The sequence below is a fragment of the Pagrus pagrus genome (assembly GCF_965226575.1).
Source record: "Pagrus pagrus genome assembly, chromosome: 7".
Classification (NCBI taxonomy): Eukaryota; Metazoa; Chordata; class Actinopteri; order Spariformes; family Sparidae; genus Pagrus; species Pagrus pagrus.
Window position 1 is genome coordinate 27026242 of NC_140191.1, and position 21536 is coordinate 27047777.

At 42.0% G+C, this 21536-nt stretch overlaps 1 protein-coding gene across 2 annotated transcripts in view; it reads left to right on the plus strand.

The window, feature by feature from the left end:
- The first annotated feature begins 963 nt into the window (after positions 1-963).
- zfpm2a (zinc finger protein, FOG family member 2a) overlaps positions 964-21536 on the plus strand; it is a 121270-nt gene continuing 100697 nt past the window's right edge. The window contains exon 1 of one of the 2 annotated variants that reach the window (XM_084356258.1): positions 964-1346. In XM_084356258.1, the coding sequence (XP_084212384.1) occupies positions 1307-1346 (40 nt within the window). In that variant the 5' untranslated portion in view covers positions 964-1306. The remainder of the gene's footprint in view (positions 1347-21536) is intronic. The other variant, XM_084356257.1, reaches the window with a different exon arrangement.

Genomic DNA, 21536 nt, shown 5'->3' on the forward strand with positions numbered 1-21536 from the left:
ATTTGAGGGCTCTCTCTCCTCTCTCTCTTTCTCTCTCCCTTTAAATATTCTGAATATTTCTCTCCACTGTAGTCAGTCTAATTGTAGGCAGGAAAAAGGCTCAAATTCTGATTGACAGTTTATTAAATTGATAAATAAACAAAGCAGGAAAAAGGCCAATACTGTCTCTCACTGGAAATTGACTGTGTGCCAATTTAAATATATTTTACAGTTAAAGGTTGGACACATTTTAAGGCTCGGATACAAAGAATTTACACCACGCTTTTATACACGCTATAATTTCAAATACTAGATTTTGTGTGTGCTTCAAAAAAATAAAATAACATCTAGACTTTAGGTTTCAGTGTTTTGGTCATTTAAGGTCATGGCATCTCAATCCCAGATCACCTCTCAGGGTGCATTATGGGGGAACGAGTGGCCAAACTGCAACAGAGCTAATCCTGGTGTGTTTAACCAATATAGACTAGAGATGTGCTGGTGATACGAGCAGGACCACATGCTGTATTAAATTACTGTGGCGCACCAGTGAAGGCTTCTCCCCTTAACCTCTCTCTTTTCCTGTAATGGATGACATAAAAAATGTAGCAGCTAAATTAATCTTAGAGAAGTAGCATCAAACTGAGGCTCCAGGGTCCTTTAAGGAAAAAAAAAAAAAAAAAAAAGGTGTGAAAAAAAAATGTTTACCTGAAATATAGGCGAGGCAAAAGATTGTTTTGTTTGTGTGCTGATTGTTGAGGCTCGGTTTGTCTCCATCTCCTGTTTATTATTTACCCCCGCAAAAAAAAAAAACACACGGGCGCCTAAAATCAGGGCGACGCTAATTAATAAGTGGAAGTTCAAGTAATTGTTGGATCAAGTGAAGTTCACGAAGCGGCGGCTACGGTACCCGGGGAGGAACAAACCTTATCTTCAAACAAAAGCGCGAAACGCTTTCACCTCCCCAGTCAGTCCGTGCGGATCGCGGCGAAGCGCAGCCTCATCACGGAGAGCGGTGCTGAGAAAGAGAGAGGGGGAGAGAGAGGGAGGGTGTGTGTGTGTGCGAAAGAGAAAGAGAGAGAGAGAGCAAGAGAGAGAGAGAGAGAGAGAGAGAGAGAGAAAGCCAAAGCCAGAGCCAGAGAGACGAGAAAGATAAAGGAAAGACAGACGGAAACGATAGACTTGTGCGTAAAAAGTACTGGTGCCCCCCTTCTTCTTTTTCTTTCTCAATTTCCATCAGACAAAAACCCAAACCGGCTGCTTGGATGAACCAGAACCTATCGATCTGTCAGTACTACACCTGGATTCACTGACCAGCCGCACAGCAGGCATGTCCCGAAGGAAGCAGAGCAACCCCAGGCAGATCAAACGTAAGTTTGTTTTTCTGTGTGTGTGTAATGTTTTCTCGCCGCTACAGCAGGCTTATTAGAGTTTGCGGGAATATTGTAATGATAGTGACCACAGTGAAGCTGATTCAGCAGCGCTCAACTATCGCCACTCATGTGTTGCCTGTAACGGTCCATACGCTCCGGTCTCCCTCCGCGCATATTTTGTGTTTTGTGTTTTCTTATTTCTGGGATTTCCGATCCAAATCCCACGGTGCCGCTGGCGCAAAAGTTTCCCCGCTGCTGCCAAGTTGCAGCAAAATGAAGTTATTTTCTTGTTTGTTTGACTCTATTCGAGTTTACATCCCAAATCGTGTGTCAGGCAGCGCATCACTTTGGCTGCGTGTGCAGAGCAAATCTCTTCATGCCAGTTAATCATCAATAATTCTACATTTAAGGCCAATAATCCATACTCAGCCTGCGTAACGGGACAGGTTGGAGAGGCCGGGTTGTTTTTGAATTGCTTCGCTGCTAAATGTTTTATTTGTAACACATAGACACACACGTGCCTCTCACACACACACTCACACACACTCCAACTCCCTCACACACACTTCATTTTTTTTTTTTTTTTTTTGCTTCTACACAGACACACTCACTTGCAGGTGTGTGTACATAAATACGTGCACACACACTTTTCCCAAACTTCACTCACTACCTGGTGTGTAAATATTGATGATCAGTGTTTGTAGCAGTGACTCCTGTTGTTGCAGTTAAAGAGCACACGTGTGGCGAGTTATGGCATGTTTTAATTTGAATTTGACTGAACTGTCATTCCTGTGGAGAGAGTGTTGACCCTCACTCCCAGCAGCACAGTTTATTTGCTTTTCGAATTTAGAGGAAAATTTAAACTGAAATTTGCTGGAACACTTTGTTGTTTTTTAGTGCTCAAACATATTATTAAAGTAGAGCCTCGTGGTCTACAGTAATTCAAAAGTGTGTCATATTCACATGATCTAATTTTACCCATGATGAATATTTATGATGAAATGTTTTTAACAACTTTTCGTAATTTTAATGATTTTAAACAGCCTGCAGATCATCCATAAATATGTGGGGATCTGCACACACACACCCACACATAAACACACACACACACACATGGACACAAACACACGTTCACATCTCAAATACAGCTGACATCTGAGTGTGTGTACAGAGTGTGTGTTGTCCACTGTGTGCTGCTGATGTTAAGAGGCTAAAAGCAGACTGTGGTTACTTTGGGGTCAAAATATCAAATATCAAACCAGTGACAGTCATTTGTCTCGTGCTGATGATTCTGTTGATCTGTGCTGCAAGATGTTATGGAGAAGGCAACATTTGTGTGTGTGTGTGTGTGTGTGCCCATGTGTGGGTGTGTGTGTTTGCATGTGTGTGTCAGCTCCCATGCATGAATTCATGAGGGCTTGTTGGTATACAAGAGCTTTTTTTTATTACATTTGTGTGTGACAGGTTCTGTGACACCAGAGATCTGTGTTGCCTTGTTTTATTTTACACGTAAAAATTATTGTTTCACCTCTTTAGTATTTGTGGATCGTACGTTTTTAAAAAAGTTTTTAAAGCAACCTTGTTTGGAATTTTGCCTTATTTCATGTTTCCGTAGTTAAAGAAAATTGGGATTTATTCATACTTGAAAAAACTTGAAAAACAGCAGTTGTATAATTTTTTTAAAAATCAGTCTGTATGAAATTTTTTTTTTTTTTAAGTTGATGGTGAAAGTGGTTTTGTTTAAAATGCTCGTATGAAAAGATGCACTCATTTTTCATACAGTTTAGCACAGTTTGGCACGGTGTGTTTGCCGTAAACTGGATGAAAATCATTTATTAGCAGAAACGTGCTTTTGTTTGAAGTTCATATTCCTGCGTTTGCTGGCATCAGACACAAACCCGCAACCATTCCCAATCAACAAAGAGGCACGACAACGTATGACGTGATAGGCCCACTCATCTTTGGACCAATCCCATCGTCGCATCCAAATTTTGTTGTCGAGCAAAGCAACTCTAATGTATTTTTTTGTCACGCTTTCGTCATTGTGACCCGGCCTTGTGTGAATTAGTATGTCATGTGTAAGATCTTGTTAATAGGGAGCCGGTGTGCAGCCGTATAATCGAGCTCTAGTTAGAAACAGAAAGGTCACGAGGAGCCTAGATCCTCTCTCCTAGCCCGGGAACTCTGGGAAAAAGGCCGAGGAGGCACTGCACAGAAAGTCAGCACAGACAGTCATTCTAAAGGACAAAAAGGTTGTTGGGCGCAGTTCCCCCACCCTCTCCACCCTCTCCTGCATACATTGGACCGTTATCTAAAATTGTGATTTATGCAGTATTTTAATATTTTGCTTATTCTTTCCCCTTGGGTGCTCTCTGAGCGGTGATAAAAAGGCGATGCTGAAAGAGCACCATTAATTTGCTCCGATGACTGGGGAGATAAGGCCAGATAATGGGAAAGATAAGCAGGGAAGATATACCATCAGAAACCCGATTATTACCATTAAAATTCCAGCCCAGCAATCTGCAGCTGGCTGATAATTCCTTCTCCGTTTCCACCACTTTGGATGATAAGGCAAAAAATAGTCACTCAGTGCTCCTTGATTAGGCTGCCTGGATATCCCGATAATACAGTGATAAATTATGTATTTTCCCCCCTTGTTTTTTTCTCTGAAACGTTACATCTGATTTTTTTATATATTTATATATAAATATATATTCCTGCCCCCCTTTCTGTATCCCCCTCCCCTTGTTGCTTTTCCCAAGAAAACGAAAACCCCCCATACACTTTTATTGTAATAAGAGTTTGATAGAAAGAGGAGATAGTGGTGGAGGTGTTTTGTGTGGGAGCACATATCAATGTTATCAGCTCATCTCCCAGGGCCAGCTGCTAGCTGCTGTTGTTTTTAGCCTTATCACCCCGTGCCAATATGCCAATAAATTGCCCAGATTGTTAGCCGTTCCAAGGCGGGTCAGGAGAATTTGACAGGAATGATGAAAATATCGCTGATGCTCTGCGGATTGCGATTAGCTGCTGTAATATGATGTGTGAATTCCACCAAGCTCCCTCTATCCTCTCCTCTCCCTCCCTCCTGTCCTCCTCTGCTCTCCTCCTCCCCCCCTTCCCTCCCCCGTCGCCTCTCTTCCCCGGCTGCTGGTGGTGTCCATACCTCTATTCGTACTGAGAGGAGAACATTTTGATGCTTAATAGGAAGGAAAGATATGAACAGGCTGAATTGAAACCAGGCCCCTCGGAGTAATTTTTCTGTAAAATTGCCCCCCAAAGTTTCGCGGCGTAAAGGGGAATCTGGATGATGTAGGGAGCGTGCCTCCGCCACTGTTTATGGGAACATATTGAAGCAGCCCTCTGAGGCCATGGGCGGACATCTAATGTCAAATGTGCTTATTAAACTGACTTAGTGTTCTCCCCTTTACTGTTGTCTTCATATGGACCGTCTGAGAATTCATGTTGCTTCCTCTGGCTCTTTTAGTCGACATTGTCCAACCAGGATCAAGCAGCGTACTGTAGTGATCATAATGCTCTTTTTACTGTAAGTTTGTATAGCGCCCGAGCGGCAAGTGCACAAGTCCCTGGAGCTTACTACTGTGTCATACAGTCAAAATGCCTCATCTGCTCATGTGATGTTACATCTGTAAAGCTGGCCCACTGCAGTCTACAGTCATGCTTTTTTTATTTCTCTCTTCTTTTTTTTTTATACCCATAATGCCTTGTGTAGAGTTGAAACAGGGACTAGTGATGCTTTGGTAAATATTATTTTTATCATCCCATTTGACTAATATATTTCACATTAAGGCCTTTGAGGAGTATGATATGATCCTAGTTGTTTTCGGGTGATTTATTTATAATTGTTTGCTGCTGCTGAGAATGTGTCGTCTGCTAGATTTTGGATATTGTTATGTTGAGATATGGCATGAGTGTTGTCTTTTCTTTGGTTTTTAAAGGCTGCATTATAATAAAGTGACAGTTTGTTCTACTCGATCTAATACAATATTGTTGCAATATCGATATCGGGGGTGGTATTTGATGATCCATGTACTGACCATCAAGTTAGCTTCAATCCAATATAATGCTCATACACCCTTGGATCACTATAACAAGGTCCCTGCTTCCTCTACTAGTCATTTTGAAACTGAACTACAGCTCTGCACGAGCTAAAAGTCTGTTTTTTTTATCACAGCGACCATTTTTTTCCATCTCCGCTCTACAGTTAATCTCTCCAACTCCTTAGCATAAGGCCACTTTATGTAACGTTAGCATACTGTTTATCATATCAGGTGACATTTCTATCTTTGAGGGGCATTTATCAGAGGCAGATTACAGTAGTAAGGGATAAGGGGAGTGTTTACTGAATTGACTGCCAACATCCTGTATCTGAATTTGTGTGTGCGTGTATGTTTGCTTGTGTATACATTGGTGCATGTACAGTATGTGCGAGGAGCATGTGGCTTTTAGCAGAAGGATCGGAGCTGTTAGCTTGATGTATTTTTTTATTTTTTCTCTCTCTCTCTCTCTCTCTCTCTCTCTCGGGGAACAGACTCCTCGTCCATATTTCCTACAACTCGGCTCAGCTTTGCTTTCTCGTATAAGGAGAAGCCGTGCTGTGGAAGTCGTATACGCTGCGATTCACCCTTGGCCCACAAGCGCTGGCAACTCCAGCAGTCAGATGTTTTGGGGGTGTAAAATCAAAAAATGTTTGCATGCCAGCCTCCCTGTATATTTAAGGGTTTCTCTTTCATTGGGTGACAATCACGGCGTGTCTCTTGTGTTTCTCTTGTTGATTTCTGTCAGAAGAAGAATGGTTGTTGAATGCCAACTTTCCCTCAAACATCTGTTCCCTGCCAATAACAGCTTGTGCCGTTGCCTCGTCTTAGCTGAAGGATCCCCAATTGCCTCCTCACTTTTGACACAAAACAACAATGCAGATGAATGTCATCTTCTTGTAATGTTTTTTCTATTGTGTCTAAAGTATAATGTGTCTTGTATAGAGAAAGTATTTACAGCACTGCTAGTACTGCTTATGTCACAGGCTGCTCAGCTATAGGGAGAGGAATGCATAGCAGCTGCCGTTTCCTTTGTTGACAACAGTGCTGCGTGATGTGCTGGACGGGCTGGGGTTGGCAGCCGATGGACTGACGGTGCCTAATCCTGCCCTCTCTGTCGCTGTAGCCTGCAGTGCCTGGACAGCGGTGTGAAATGTGGGCAGGGTTGCTGCAAAAGGTGGAGGTCACTTCCTCACGCGGTTTCCTCTTTATCTTCCTCTTTCCTGAATTCCACTGCTATTATTCCAATAACCGCTGCTCCAAGCTGTCACCATTGTGTTTTCATTCAGGCACTGTAACTGTCCCCAATGTGAACAAAATGTTAATTTTAGACATGTGAGCTAATCAAAAACAAAAATCTGTTCGTGCTTTTGCTGCTGCGGGTTGTGGGTTTTCTTCTTAGTTGTACATTTCAGTCTCCAGCCGTATTCCTCTCTGTTTATTTAGATTTTATATCAATGATGCCCATTGAGCCCCCAGGTAACAATTGACTTTCAGCCTGCTTTAAGTTAATAGCCTTGTCTCTTGCTTGTAGGGATCAATATTGGTATTAATTAATCACCATTATCAAGAGCAGGATCTAGTTCCATTTGTTGTTACATCAGCGAAATATCAATAGAGAAAGTGGACTCCCTGATCGTCATGGCAACTTCATCTCTTAGGTCAAAGAGAGTTTATCTTATCTTGCTGCTGAGAGTGGCAAACTGCTTAGGAATCTAGTTTAGACTCAAAGATCATTGATTTAAGCCTTTTCTCACCCCCAGCTTGTTGTTTCAGGAGAGAGAGGGGTGAAAAAAAAAACAACAGAGAAAGGCAGCATTCTAATCACAACAGAGATGTAAGATTTAAATATTGATGTCCAAAGGCCATTACAGCAAAGAAGGCCTCTGGTCTCGCTGTTGTTCAAGTACGTCCTTTTAAGACCCAGACAAAGCTTTGATTATCAGAGGTGTCACCGTGGAGTATGTCTGTATAGCTGACAGTGTGAGACTGCAGGGGAGATCAGTTTCCTGCAGCCACTGACACAGAATGTTAACAGATCTACATCCTGGTGTTTCTGTACAGGCCTCCATACGCCTGCCGTATATAACTGGCTCTCACCGCTGTTGTGATTAAGCAAGGTTGAGTTAAGCTGAAATGATTTGTCGATCAACAGAACGATTTAATAATGAATTGATTATTAAGACTTTTTTTTAACTAAAAAGTGAACTGGTTTCACCTTGTCAAAGGTGATTTTTTTCTGGTTTTCTTTGTCATCAGTCAGAGTAGACAGGATCTTTATTGTTCTTGGACTTTGGGAACTTACAATTGGCTTTTTTCACTTTTTGCAGACATTTTATGGAAGAAAAGATTAATTGAGATCTACTGATAAGGTAGATTAGTCCTGTAATATAACCAGAGGTGGGAGAAGGCTTCAGATCCTTTTGTCCTTTTTGATCCTTCCTAACCCAATACCACACTGTAAAAAATACTCCATTACAAACAAAAGCCATGCAGTCAGGTATTCATGGAGAATATAAAACATGTACTTAAATAATCAGAAGTAAAAGTACTCATTGTACACAAAATGGCCAACATAGATGATTTATTATTGCCCAGTAGATTTTTACTGATGCAACTACTTGTAAGTAGCATAACTTTCACTTTCTATCTTGCAGTTTTCAACAAAAATATTTTAAGGTTATGACATATTTTGTGTCTTAAATCCTAATCTGCAAAATTGCTCATAACTACAATTGTCAAATACATGCAGGAGGAAAACTTCACATGGGAATTTAACAAATTGCAGGTACAAATTAGCATTAAATCTATATACTTGTACCTAAGTAAACATACTTTAAACGTCACATTCCACGAATGCCCAAAAGAAAAATAATCATAGTTGTGCTATTTATTAAAAGTCAGTAAATTATAATTTTTCCATCCAGGCATTGCACATTCTTTTTAATTAGCACGTTTTTGCACATTGTACAATGAAACACCACCCTGATTATGAATTTGACTAATGAGTCAGTTTCTATGTGTATTAGAATGGAGTAGCCTGTTCTCATGGGAAGTTGACTCTGGTCTGAGTTATTTGGGTGGTGGCAGGGCTGGATGCTTGGATGTACCTCATCATGCTGCAGAATGCTCCTCAGGGTTGGAGCAGAGAGCAGGGGCACTGCCTGCTTTTTTTTTTCTTCCTCTTTTTGCCTCCGGGACACAATTGCCTCATTTAACATTCTCTATTTGGCCCCTGCCAAGAGGGGAAATAGCCAGGGTGAGTAAGAGAGGCCGACACACATCATGAATTCTTCTTTCATTTAACTTGCACAGTCCCTTTTCACCTTGGTGATGCACATGGATCAGGAATGAAGATATTGCTCAATTAAGGGGATTTCTGAGGTTGCTCCTGAGGTATTGCGGTTATTTTTGTGCCATGGCGAGGTTTTGATGTATCATGGATATGGATATTGGGTTCATCACATTTGTGTGATGCTTTGACATCTCCATAGCCCAGAAGAGAAACAGCTCTGCGCCTGCAACAGGAACTTGCCTCTGCCATATTCAAGAAATAAAGTCTGTCAGTCTTCCATTGCAGAGACGTAAATAACTTTTATGTCTGTATTAAGATTCTTTTTGTTTATTTCAATTTAATTAGCTACAGTTAATCAAAACATTTTCATGGAATATGTCAGAATAAATATCAGGGTTTTGACTGAATCTTGGATGAGAGAAAGGAAAAGGGACTCCTTGGAAATATGACTCACGTTTTGCAGCCGGCATTGTCACAATATGTTGTCAGCAATTTACAGTAAAATAATTGGCCAGGCATTGAGTTTGACTTGAACCACATAAATTGTTTCAGTAATTAAAAAATATATATGAAATGGTATTCGAGATGCTAATAAAAGGGGATAATTTGGTGAGCACCATTTCCAGGGGAGGATAGTAGCTGGCACACCAGAAAGTGACGACCTAATAGCTGTTCAGTGTAAATCTCTGGCTTGGCAGGAATTACTGAGGATGTATTTGTGGGGGGCAGCGGCGATGCACAACTTTGCATTGGAATGAAATGCAGCAGGCTCTATAGTTAAGGGATAGGTGGCAACAGAGGATTAAGTAACAAGCTTTTCAGTTCAATTTGTACATCAGCATTTTCCGCCAGACGAACGCCACAAAACACATAGCATCTTAAGGCTGCGGTGGAAAATCACTAATGACAAAGCTTTGTAAACAGATAAACAATTTATGTCAAATATGCTGAAAATATAAAACAAACTTCAAAACATGTTAATACTTTAAAGAGGCTGTGTTTTGATTTGCACCATTGCAAAGCTGGTAAAGCTGTTGACAGCACAGCTTACACATCATGTGATCAGTGGCCATATCTGCCTGCGTATGATTAGCAGGGAGCACTGCTACAGAAATAGCCATAATGGAGCTGTATTCAGAACGTTTGACGATGATCGATTGTATTTACAGTAAATTATGCAAATCAGATTAGACAGAGCGTGTGCGATATTGGCCGGTGACGAAAGGAGTGACGCGTTGCTAAAAGTACACGTCTCCTCCTGCTTCTTATTATTTCAAAGCAGGCTTTGTGAAGTGACAGAGTAAACATCCAGAGAGAAATGCAGCCGCTATTATTTCAGACTCAGCCAATTTTCTTTCTCTGTGTATTTCAGAGAATGCTTATCTAGTAATTACTAAAAACTGTTGACATTGAGCAAGTGCTGTAGCCAACTAAAATGCCTTTTTGTCTTATGATATCAGATTGGATTTTTATCTTAGGTTCACGCAATCACGCATTCCTGAAAACCGAAGATAACTGGCTCAAACTCCTTATTTCCAGCACGAGTGTTGAATTAAGAGCCTCATTTTGAAAAACTACAATCATTACATCCTGCATTCATTTCCGTGGTGAAATACAGATAATGTATTTTTTTTCCTCCTTCTGATTCAGCCTAGGATGTGCCTGTGAATCTCCGAGACATACATTTGACCATAATCAAGTTTTTTAAGCTTCAGAAACAGGATAACAACTGGGTCAGATGATAAGCCCGGGCAAAACAGGAAAAAAAGCCTCCTCTGATAGACGAGGAGAAAATCTGATTGATTGATGTCTGCTGGCTTTGCCACCATCACAAGCCAGTTGACAGTTAGTTTGGGATCAGATGATTTCACTCTTAAGATTGGGGTTGAGGGGAAGCTAGGCAAATATGAAGGACACAAAGGTCAATGGCTTCTCTCCTCCTCTCTGTATCTATCTCTCCCTCGCAATAGCTTGCTTTGACAAACTGTAATATGTTGCTAAGCTTTGTGGCAGCAGGACACATGGTCATAGTTTGTACAGTAATATCCTATTGCAGTAATCTCACAAGGAATGATTGAAAGTGCTGGAGGAATCTGGTACTAGCAGGGACCCGTTGACATCATCAGCTGCTGTGGACTGGCAGATGTCTCCTGACTTGTTTGAACTGAATTTTCCCATGGGATTGAATAAGTTAAACAACAGCTTTGACTCGAAGTGAATCTGTTATTGTAAGCAGGATCTGATAAGGCGGCACCATATTATGAGTTTGTGTAGCAAAGAGGCCAAAAATGGAATCTCCAGCGAGTGTCTCTCTGTGGTTTCGGAAAAAGACGAACATGGAACTGTGACAAAGGATGATTGGATGCATATTGTAAATAAACACCCAAGTCTTTCACGATCGCTCCTCAGTCCCTCCATAAAGACGTTTCCATACAACATTTCATCTGCTCTTTGCTGCTTAGATCGTGTATCACTGAGATGAAGTGACAAGGCTTGCTCTTTGTTTGACCCCGCGTGGTGAAAAAAACCACTAACACTTGGAGTAGGTTTAACCAAAACAAACTCTTGGAAGATATTTTTGGTTCCGAACGTGCCGTGAACACGCCGCAGTGTTTGTCATTTTGTTCCTTTATTGTTATGGAGCTGAAATGTAATAAGACAGGCCTTCAGTGTCCATAGTGATTCCTGTGATATTGAATAGAAGCCTTGAATAGGTTCCTCTGAGGGTCCATCTCTAATAGACATGACAGACATGTCCATTAGCTTTGTAGGGGGATGCTTTCAAGATCAAGGTCTCACTTATAATGAAGTGGCTATGCAAATGCAAAGTCAGATTCTACTATTGTGAATCACTTGTTTTAATCAAGTTTTTATTGAAAGAAATGTAGCCTCCATTCAGAGCCACTAGCCAAACAATAAAAAAGGATAATCCGAAGACAATTCCCATCCAAATGGAACCGGACATCATTTAGGGGGACGAGACAACAACTCTTTGTTTGTTTGAAGTGGTTGATATGACAACCTTCTTGTCAAAGACTCAGGGCGAATAAAAGGGATTTGTAATTACCATAATTATCTCTTATATGTTTTCACCTAATGATGTCCATTAAATGCCTGAGGCTTCATTTAGAGACCGCCTCGCTGTAGGTTGGCATAGACACATAATACAGCATGTTACATTACACAGCGCGCGAGTAATGAACTTCTTTCATCAAAGATGTTTATCGTGCAGTGCTTCTGGGGGGAAAAGCCAATATACTTCAGCTTTTTGTTACAGTTGGATTATAACAATTCTCATAGTTCCCACTTATCTTTCAAATTTTCTCTACATGTGATATCAACCCAATTGGCTTCATGTCTAAACAGGATGGCTCTCTAATCTAGACCACTGTTCGTTTCATGTAAAACATCTCATTTTGTGGCTTAGGCTGGTGGCTGCCTTATCGTTACATAATTCACTGCCCTCTCCCTGATTTTCTTTGTGGCAATTTATTTAAATTCCCCCATGTTTATATATTTCCTGTCTCCTTTCATTCAAAATGATTGCCTTTCATGAGTTCAAAGACTCATCTTCAAGACTTTTGGTAACTTCGCAGATATGAATTCACAGTGGAGAGAATGAAAAAAAAAAAAAAAAGCTATTTTGTTGGAGAGCACAAGCAGAGGGAGTGTTAGTGCATGTCCGTCTCTGTCTCTAACCGAATCCAGAGGTTGAACTAACCCCGATCAGAAGTGCAGATATAGCACTCTAACAGTCCACACCTCAGCAAGTACATCGTTTGAGAGATGATGCCTGAATACATGTGTGCTTTCCTGCTCCTGCACTAAGGCCCTCAGTCCTGCATGTGGCTCCGCTCCTGTGGTTGCTTTGGTCTTTGTCCGCCACCTATCAGCATATCAGCAGTGTCTCTGAAGCCCAGTTGTATAATGCACCATTTATGGCTTTGTGGAGGGAGATGGCGGTCGGGCGGCGGAATAGCTCCAGGCCTTCCCCTCAGTGAGTGGATTAACGGCGGCCTGCTTTAGCGCACACTACCGCGGTGTGAAATCGGCCCCGCTTCGGCGCCGGCGATGAGGCTCCCTCTCTCTCTTTCTCTCTCTCTCTCTCTCTCTTTCTCTCTCTTTTCTCTCTCTCTATTTCCTCACCTCCATGCAAAGCCTCTCCCAGCCATCTGTGAAATGTGGAAACTCTGTGTCTAAGTTGAGTTCAGATCCCATCCCCTCCGTCAAGCTGAGGCCAGGAAGCAAATGGGCAGGCAGTCGGCGGAGGGGGTTTGCAGGGGAGGAGGAGGAGGGAAGGAGCGAGAGGAGGAGGAGGGTGGTGGTGGTGGTGTTGGGGGGGGGATCAGCTCACTGATGTCGTGCCGCGTGTGCAGGAACCCTGCCTGTTCTCCGCGGGCGAGTTGGAGGAGGGTCCAGGCCTGGGTGCCGGCCGAGAGATCTCTGGTTCCTGCTTGCAGGTCCAAATCCCCCCTCTGTGTGTGTCTGTGTGGAGGCGAGGCGGTGGCACAGCTCCCCTGAGCCCCTGCCCAGTCCTTTGAAGATAAGATGGTGATACAGAGTCCCTTTCGGTACGTCGCTAACCGATGGTCTTTGTGTGACACACATGCCTCTCTCCTTTGGAGCCCGCAGCTAAAACACCTATGGTCTTTACTGGAACGAATCGGCTGTATGGCTTCAGGTCAAATTAGATTATGAATGGGTGACAAAATCCTAGATTGTATGTTTAGGATATTTGATTTTTTTTTTTTTCTCACCATTTCATGCTGATAACGTGGAGTTCTGCTGTGGTTGATATTTCTATTTGATTTCCCTCCACTGAGAAGAATCACTTCCATAAATTCTCCTCAGACGCTCGCCGCTGACTTAATTTTTTCAGTTTTCCATGGCAACGAGTTGTCATCTTAACTCTGCTGATTTCCCTGCTATCTGTGCTGTATTGCTCTTGATCATGACAGTTTTTTAAACACGTCTCTCCTCTGCATTTATAACCATATTTTGTGGCACTCGCGGGCCAATTCTCCCACTTCTGGCTCTCCATAGCAGCTTTTCACAAGAGCGACCATCATAATCAGGCTTTTGAATTATGAACTCAATATTCCCTGTTTTTTTCTCTCTCTCTCTCTCTATCCTGTGGCTTTGGGGTTCAGATCTGTGCATAATGTCTTGTGATTGCATGGCATTATGGTGGTTTGGAAAGCCGAGTCGAGGTCCAGCCACGCATCATCTTTCCATAGACAATGTGGATCTCTGTGTCTCTCTGAGCTCATCAGGGATGGGGCGTTGATTGCTTTTTGATACTCCTCCAACGTGGATGAGGTCCTGCATACATCAGCTAATTAGAATGTACTTATGGTGTGTGTGTGTATGTGTGTGTGTGTGTGTGAGACAGACCCCACACTTCTCATCAGATCCTCAGCCCAAGTGCTCTAACCACACTCACTGAAGGCTTTATCAAATTCCCGACAAGAAAAGAAAAGCTATACAGTGCAGGCCTGGTGGGCAGGGGGGGTTATGTGTTGGTTTGTGTGTGTGTGACTTGATGTCAGGGAAGAATTAAACAGAGAAAATGAAAAGGGAATGTGTAACGACAGGAGTTATTGCAGTGTTTGGGTTAAAATTCCACAATCCCACTAAAACATACATGGGAAAATCTAATGACAGCTGTTGAGTTTGAACTATAAAAACCACCTTCCTGCTGTTCCAGACCACATTCAGCAGAGTCTGACACACTGGCAGAAGTGGAGTTAACTTCATCCCATTGTGGCTAATGACGGTCGCTTTGCTAGAAGCTCTGAATGGATGGCACAGCAGTAGGGAGGGAAGTTGCAGCAGCTAATTAGGCAGCACAAATGAGCGAGTGGTATCATCCCATGCACCTTGATGATATTACGGTCGTGGAGCATCAGAGAGGGACCTGGGGAAAGTTTCGCTGTTGCCTCACTGACTTTTTGGATTGCGGGGCATTTCAGCAAGGCCATATTGGTCAGGCCGGCACCTAGCACCTACTTTGTGCTTCACACACACACACACACACACACACACACACACGCACACAAAAACTGCTCGCCAGACGTCCTAGCCCATGCTATGATCTGTGGAAGGTGCTGGAGCGTCTCTATATATTTCATAAAGGCATCCTATTACACCCCCATGGCTTGTGGGGAACTGTGCACTTGTGGTTTAGTCCCCAAGCAGCGGAGAATAAAGTGCAGGACGTGGCACTGGAACAGAAATCTAACTGCTGTTTCCTCAGGTAATCTTGACTTGGATCTTAATTCCAATAAAGTGTTTTTTTTTTTCCTTCACAGCATAAGCCAGATCCAAGCAAGAACACTCCACTCTGTATTTCTGCGGTCATACTTTATTGAATATCATTTCAGATAAGAGGTGTAATCCTTTGGGTGGAAGTGATGTATATTGACCAGCTCAATGATAGCGATACAGCGCATGTCTCTGATCTCAGAGTGGTAAATAACTATTTGTGTCAGCGGCTCAATCAAATGGCGTAGAATATTGAAAACTGTCCTTGTTGTTGTCAGTCTCCAACTTTGTCAGACTCTGTCTGAATATTTAAAATGTCACTGCCGGAGAGCAGAAAGATGCAGATAGTTGGAGCTTTTGTGCTGAGTGGAGTGACTGGTGAATGCTAAATACATGAATGGCAGGATGAAAATGCCAATCACTTTGATTATTAATCTTTCTATCAGATCAGCGGATTAAAGATTTTGAGCAGCAGTCAGAATGATCCAGGTCTGCTCAGTCATGTGTTTACTTAAAGCCCCTGAAGATGTGGTTTCAAATATTTGGTGTTTCTCTGTAACATTAAATATCATGTCAAAATTATATTATATTCAATTAGAGTCAGCTGATCAGCTTCATTAGGGCTGCGCTGGTGTGGTTTGATAGGATTTGGTTCACAGTGGCCTGGCAATGTAAGCAAACAGCCCCCAGTACTGTAATCAGAGTTTTAATCCGAATGTTGCTGAATCCTGATTGGTGCACAGGACCGCATGACGTCATCTTTGTCTAACTGAGCCCTGCCAACTTCACTAACATTTTAAACAAAAATAAATAAATAAATAAATAAATAAATAAATAAATAAATAAATGTTCTAACTTTGGCAGACAATTCTGTGTTCATTTGGACCCCATCACTTAGAGTAAGAAGTGTCTTGAGAAATTAGCTTTAAAATGAGCAATGTAACACTATTGAAATGTACTATCCAATATGACCATGTCGTTGTACTTTAATAATCCGGATTAACATTTTGGCATACTGTAGCACAGTGTTAGGTAAATAGATCTATGACAATGCATCACATTTCTTAAGCTTAACATATGATTTTGTAGGGATCGGCGAGCCTTTATTCAGCATTATTTTTGTATCCAACTGCCAGTGAAATAAATTATTTAAAAATGCGTTACTTTGGCTCTGATGCAGCATCTTTATCACTCGACCCTTAGTTTTTTTGTGTAACTGGTAGCTCTAGCTGTCACATTAATGCAATAGACTAAAATATAAAATATAAAATGCAGTGGAGTAGAAGTATAAAGCAGAAGAAAATGGCATTTTGATATATTCTATCTGTTCATTTAATTTCCAAAATATGATTATAATCTGTATATAAATCATATTTAAAGTAAGTAAGTTAGTAAAGTGTATTTAACATAGCACCCTTCGCAGAGCAAGGTCACAAAGCGCTTAACAAGTAAAATTAATTAAAAACATCAGACCATACAAACAAAACAGCAAATAGAATAAACAATAAAACATAAGCAATAATAAATGATAAAAAAAAACTCACAACACTGCAAACACCAGACAGCACGAGGTGAGAAAGAGGCCAGTTTGAATAAACAAACAGATCAAAATATTTATCAGACATATTCATACAATTGATCTAAAAAAAGCACAAAATTGTTTAACTACTGTTAATTATTTGTTTTGGTCGCCACACCTACAGTTTGTGAGTAGAGTGTATTGTTGGTTCTTTCCTCTCTAAACACAGCGTGGTGGAGTTGAAGCAGTGAGCCGGGTCACTCAGGTCAATACGACACTGTTACAGTCTCACCTCTCGGAGTGACTGGCTTTTCTTCCATCAGTAGAGAGCAGCCCTCTCTGCTCCCACATGCTTCATTTCATCAGGGTTTGTTTTATCTTGACTGGCCAGGCCCATGACCCCCGAGCACTGATAGTCCAATAAGACTGCAGGAGAGCATCACCAGGCCATCGCGGGGACTGAAACAGATCTGAACCGGGCTAAGTTTTCTTCCCCATTAAGTTTGTGTGTTTGTATTTGCATTGGTTCACTACCTGTGCATGTGTGTGTCGAGCTGTTTGAGTAAAAGTTCAGTCTGAAAAACTTGGAATGGCACATGAATGGTGGCAGACTTAGCATGAAATATGTGTCATGAATTAAATGCAAATGTATGTTATCAAAAACATTGAATATGCCAAAGCTGCGGTAGAGCTAACACATCTAATTCTAAAAAACACAAGAAAGAAAGGAAAGCCCGTTCTTCTCAGAACTGTTCAATTTCATGAGCCTGCAGAGAGTGCCATGTTTACTTTTCCTTTGCATAGAAGAAGAGAAATGAATGCTCTGGGTTCCCTGTAAAGACAAACATGAAAGGAATCACCGAGAGTTCTTTAGGCCCTTTCTCTTGTGTTGTGTGTAATGCAGCTTCTTTACTGCCTAGGTAGTCTCTGCCATCTGACTGCTGTTTGAAGTCAGCAGAAGTCGACAATATTTGCTTTTCAGCAATTCTCGCCCACTGTGTCTCTCTGTTGCGTTTGAAAGTGTGACCAGTGTGGAGTCTATCAGCTCGCTCCTTTGGAGGAAATGGCTCAAATTGGCCGTTTGGTTCGTCGACGGACTGGCGACAAGGTCCTTGCAAGTGAGGGGTTGGCGTTCATTGGTGTCGTGGGGTGAACGTGATGGACAGCTTCGGGTGGAGGAGGAGGAGGAGGAGGAGGGCAGCGATGGGGAAGTTGGACAGAGAGGGTGGCGGGTGCAGACCTGCTGGGGTGCGATCTCACCAAAGCACAGAGAACGGGCCAATCTCAGTCAGCCCCCCCTGCTCCCCCCAACCCAAAAAAAGAGACAGAAGGTAAAAGCGAGGGAGTTCCAGACTCATTATCCTCCCTTCACTTCATTTCTCTTTTGATAGGGTTGGGTAATTGTTCAGTACCAGTGCCAGTACACGTTTTTTAAGTAAAACTCTTCATTATGTTTACAAAATTAAGTCAAATCCTCCAAAAACATTGGTTTGTGATGCGGGAAAAAAAGCACCTCCTGTGTAAAATACTGTTTAAAATGAGCAAAGAGCATTATTTAAACAAGGGAAAATCGGATCAAGGAGTCGGTACACTCGACCGAGAATCTGACCAGGAATTCAATTCCAACTTTCGATAGTCTGTTATGCAAACATTTCAGTCGGTACTCAGAAAGATTCAAATGCATCCTTCCAATGCTTCTCCTTCTCCTTTGCCTTCTAACATACGGCAGTCCTGCCATAGTGCTCACTTAGCTGAGAGATGCAGAACAACATATTTGTAATGTACAGTACTGTATGTTTTCCTGGTTCAACAAGCGCATCTTTGTGGATTTGAGTGCTATTTCTTATGGTATTATCCAGTGAGTGTGTATGAAAGCTGTTCCCTTTCTCTAGTGGAGGTGTGTGTGGGTGGGTTAGAGGGGAGGCTGTGAGGCTGCTGAGACCCCGGCGTTATCAGCACCAGATGCAGGTTGACTTCAGACTTTCAATGGAAGGTAAAGAGAGAGAGGGGGGAAATTAATGAGAGCCATAAAGCCAGCAGGATAAATAATTAGCCAACTGGTCCTAAGATCCGTCCCTTCATTTGCAGCTACAAATAAATTCTCCCTGCAAAGTTTGCTTGTCAAAACTGCAGCCTGATGCTGTAGGCTATTTCTTGCATGCATGTGTGCGTTTTTAAGATTCATTTGTTGGTGTTTTGCTGCGCCGTCCCTTCTTCATTTGTCATGTATATCCGAGTGACAGGTTTCTCTGTCATGCCACCGATAATTGGCCGGACTGGTGCTTCCTCCAAATGTGTGCAGCACAGACAGACTGAATAAAAGACAATTCAGCTGTCATAGCATTCTTCATAAATCATCTGGATGAGAGAGTGTCATATTGGTGTCCACATTTTTGTTTAGAATAATCAGAAGGACATAATGTTGCTTGTTTACTCGAGGCTGATGTTCCCCAGCTGAGCTTCTAGAAACAGTGCGGGCTGTAAAACACATTGCTTTGTGCAGATACAGAGCCAGACGTGCCTCCAACCACATTTATGTCCGACAAGTGATGTCATTCCTCTGAACTGATTGCTACTTTGCCGCGGCCTCGTCAGGATCAAAGCTAATTTTTGCTGCATTAGAGGACACTTTGTGCCAGTGTACTGTGTGTTGATCTGGAGTGTTTACATGCGGTTCACTCCCTGAGGATTTTGTATTATTGTTGTCACACTATATGGAGCACAGCCACTTGTATTGTTCTAATACTCCACCGGTAGATTTGAAAAGAGCTGAGCAATCACTGAAAGACTTACATTATCCTCCACTCTTTGATCGCTATTCATGTGTCTGCGCTAAGTAATCTTCCCCTCTAATCTCATTCACAGATATAAATAAACAAGTAATGCTCTAAACGAGAGGGAGCACACGAGTGAACATCCGGAGGATTATGGTAATTTGTGGATAAATAGAGGTGTTTAAAAAATGTGACTTTTTAGTGAGAAAGTTACTTCTCTGAAAAAAAAAAAAAATCTGTTTTCACTCCAGAAACCAGGAGAACTTAATCACTAAATTGTGTTTCACTCAAATATTCAGCATGAGTAAATAAAGAAGTGATGATCTTTCAGTGTTTCTGGCTGATTTAAACAACAAATAGTGTAATACACTGTTACATATTCTGCTCAGTAAGGTAATCTCCATAAAAGTTAAATTCCCCTGGGAATATTTTAGACGGTACAGACGAATTTGATTGATTAACAACTTAAAAATAAAAGCCCAAAACACTAAATACCATCCAAATCAACGTGTCCATATTGCCGATTGATTTTTACAACATTGCTCTTTTTTCTCATCTCTTCCAACTTGACATTTGGAAAGTCAGAAATCAATTATGTCTCCTTCCCAAATGAAAGGCGGAAAAAACTAGTATATGACTTTAAAGTCAGCCTAGCTCGCCTTTGACACGGCACATTACAAAGGGAAAGGAAAATCACACTGCATACCTGATCCATAAAAAAAAAGCCTTTGAAATGGATTGCTGGGTGGGATCCAGTCTGGCACAAGTCATGGCATTGATGGCACAGCCCCTGGGCGCAGGGATACTTGGCCTGGACAAGACGGTTGCTGGGCCCGTATCAGTGGGCACTGGCCCATCCTCTGGGAGCTCCTAAGCCATGCCGTCTGAAGAAGAACTGATGGGGTTGGCAGCACATATGGGCATGCTACGGGTTTTATTTCAGTCAAAAACAGCCCCGATGTTATCGCCTTCAGTCACCGGCACAGCAGCATCAGCGAGATGATTGGGCTTCACAGGGAAAACAAACCCTCCTGCAAATTAACTTCAAAACAAAAACTTTCCTTTTGTTCCATCTGTACTGTCTTTTTAGTTTAACACGGTACATACATCCCAGGTGCTCAAATCTAATTGCAAACAGACATTTCTATCTTCCATATTGTGTTGAGGTGACAATTTGTTCCAGCTAATTGGAAATTTTGCGTTGGCCTTCCCTGCACAAAACATCAGCCTATCACAAATGACACTGATATGATAAGCTTGGATTCGGCTAGCCTACACTGTTTTTCAAGGTAAGACAGGAAGTTGACAGCTGCAACAGTTTTCAGTAATAGTTAGTTGATAACCATCCACGGGGTAATGAAACTTCCACCTTTGATGAGAAGTTGAAAAGAGAGTGTTTCACTGTTGGCTTGGCAGAACATTAGACATGGCTGCAGGCAGGCAGGGGCAAGCGAGGGATCGAGCTGTTTTAATAGGGCTCATCCAAAGGTGACGAGAGCACCGCATGCACTGAACTGGAGGTGTGAGCCGGGGCTGCCAGTACATATCTTTTGTCTTTCATTATCTTTATTTCCTTATTATTTTAAATGGCCGGTGTGTGTGTGTTTTTTTTTTCTTCACTAGAAGCTTTTTTGATATCCATTTAGATTGGAGCTTCATTAAAAAACCTCAGACAATGGAGTGACTTCTAATTAAGAAGCGCCGCATCTGGCCCCTGGCACCCTATCCCGTTGTTCCATCTATTTTGCTGGGGAGAATTCATTTGTTTCTTAATTAAGAAAAACACCAATAGCGTGAAAAATCTGCTTATGGTACCTGAATCCTAATTAGTTAAATAGTGAGGGGAAGGGGAAAACACATTCCAGTAGCCCTAGAAATGAACTCAGAGCTGATAAAAATGAACTAACTAGCCTTGCATAAATCGAAGCTGGGGAGAAAGTGTACCATCATTATGGCTAAGACAATATGCAAACTATCTTCAAAGAAATCAAATTGCCGGAATGTTTTCATTTGCATGTATTAACCATTAACATAATGAGGAGAAGTGACATTGGACCCGGATTGTGTGTCTGTTCGGATTGATAACTCTGCTGCATCTGCAAATAGTCTCCTCTGCAAAATTATGCTAGCAGTCAAATCAGTGTTGAACTGTGGAGGGAGAGGGAGAGTGATGGAGAGAGCGAGAGGAGGACAGAGACACAGAGAGAGAGAGGAGAGAGAGTGGAGGCTTTTGCTTTTTTCCGTTTTATCAGGGAGCTCTGTGCAAACCTGCTGCAG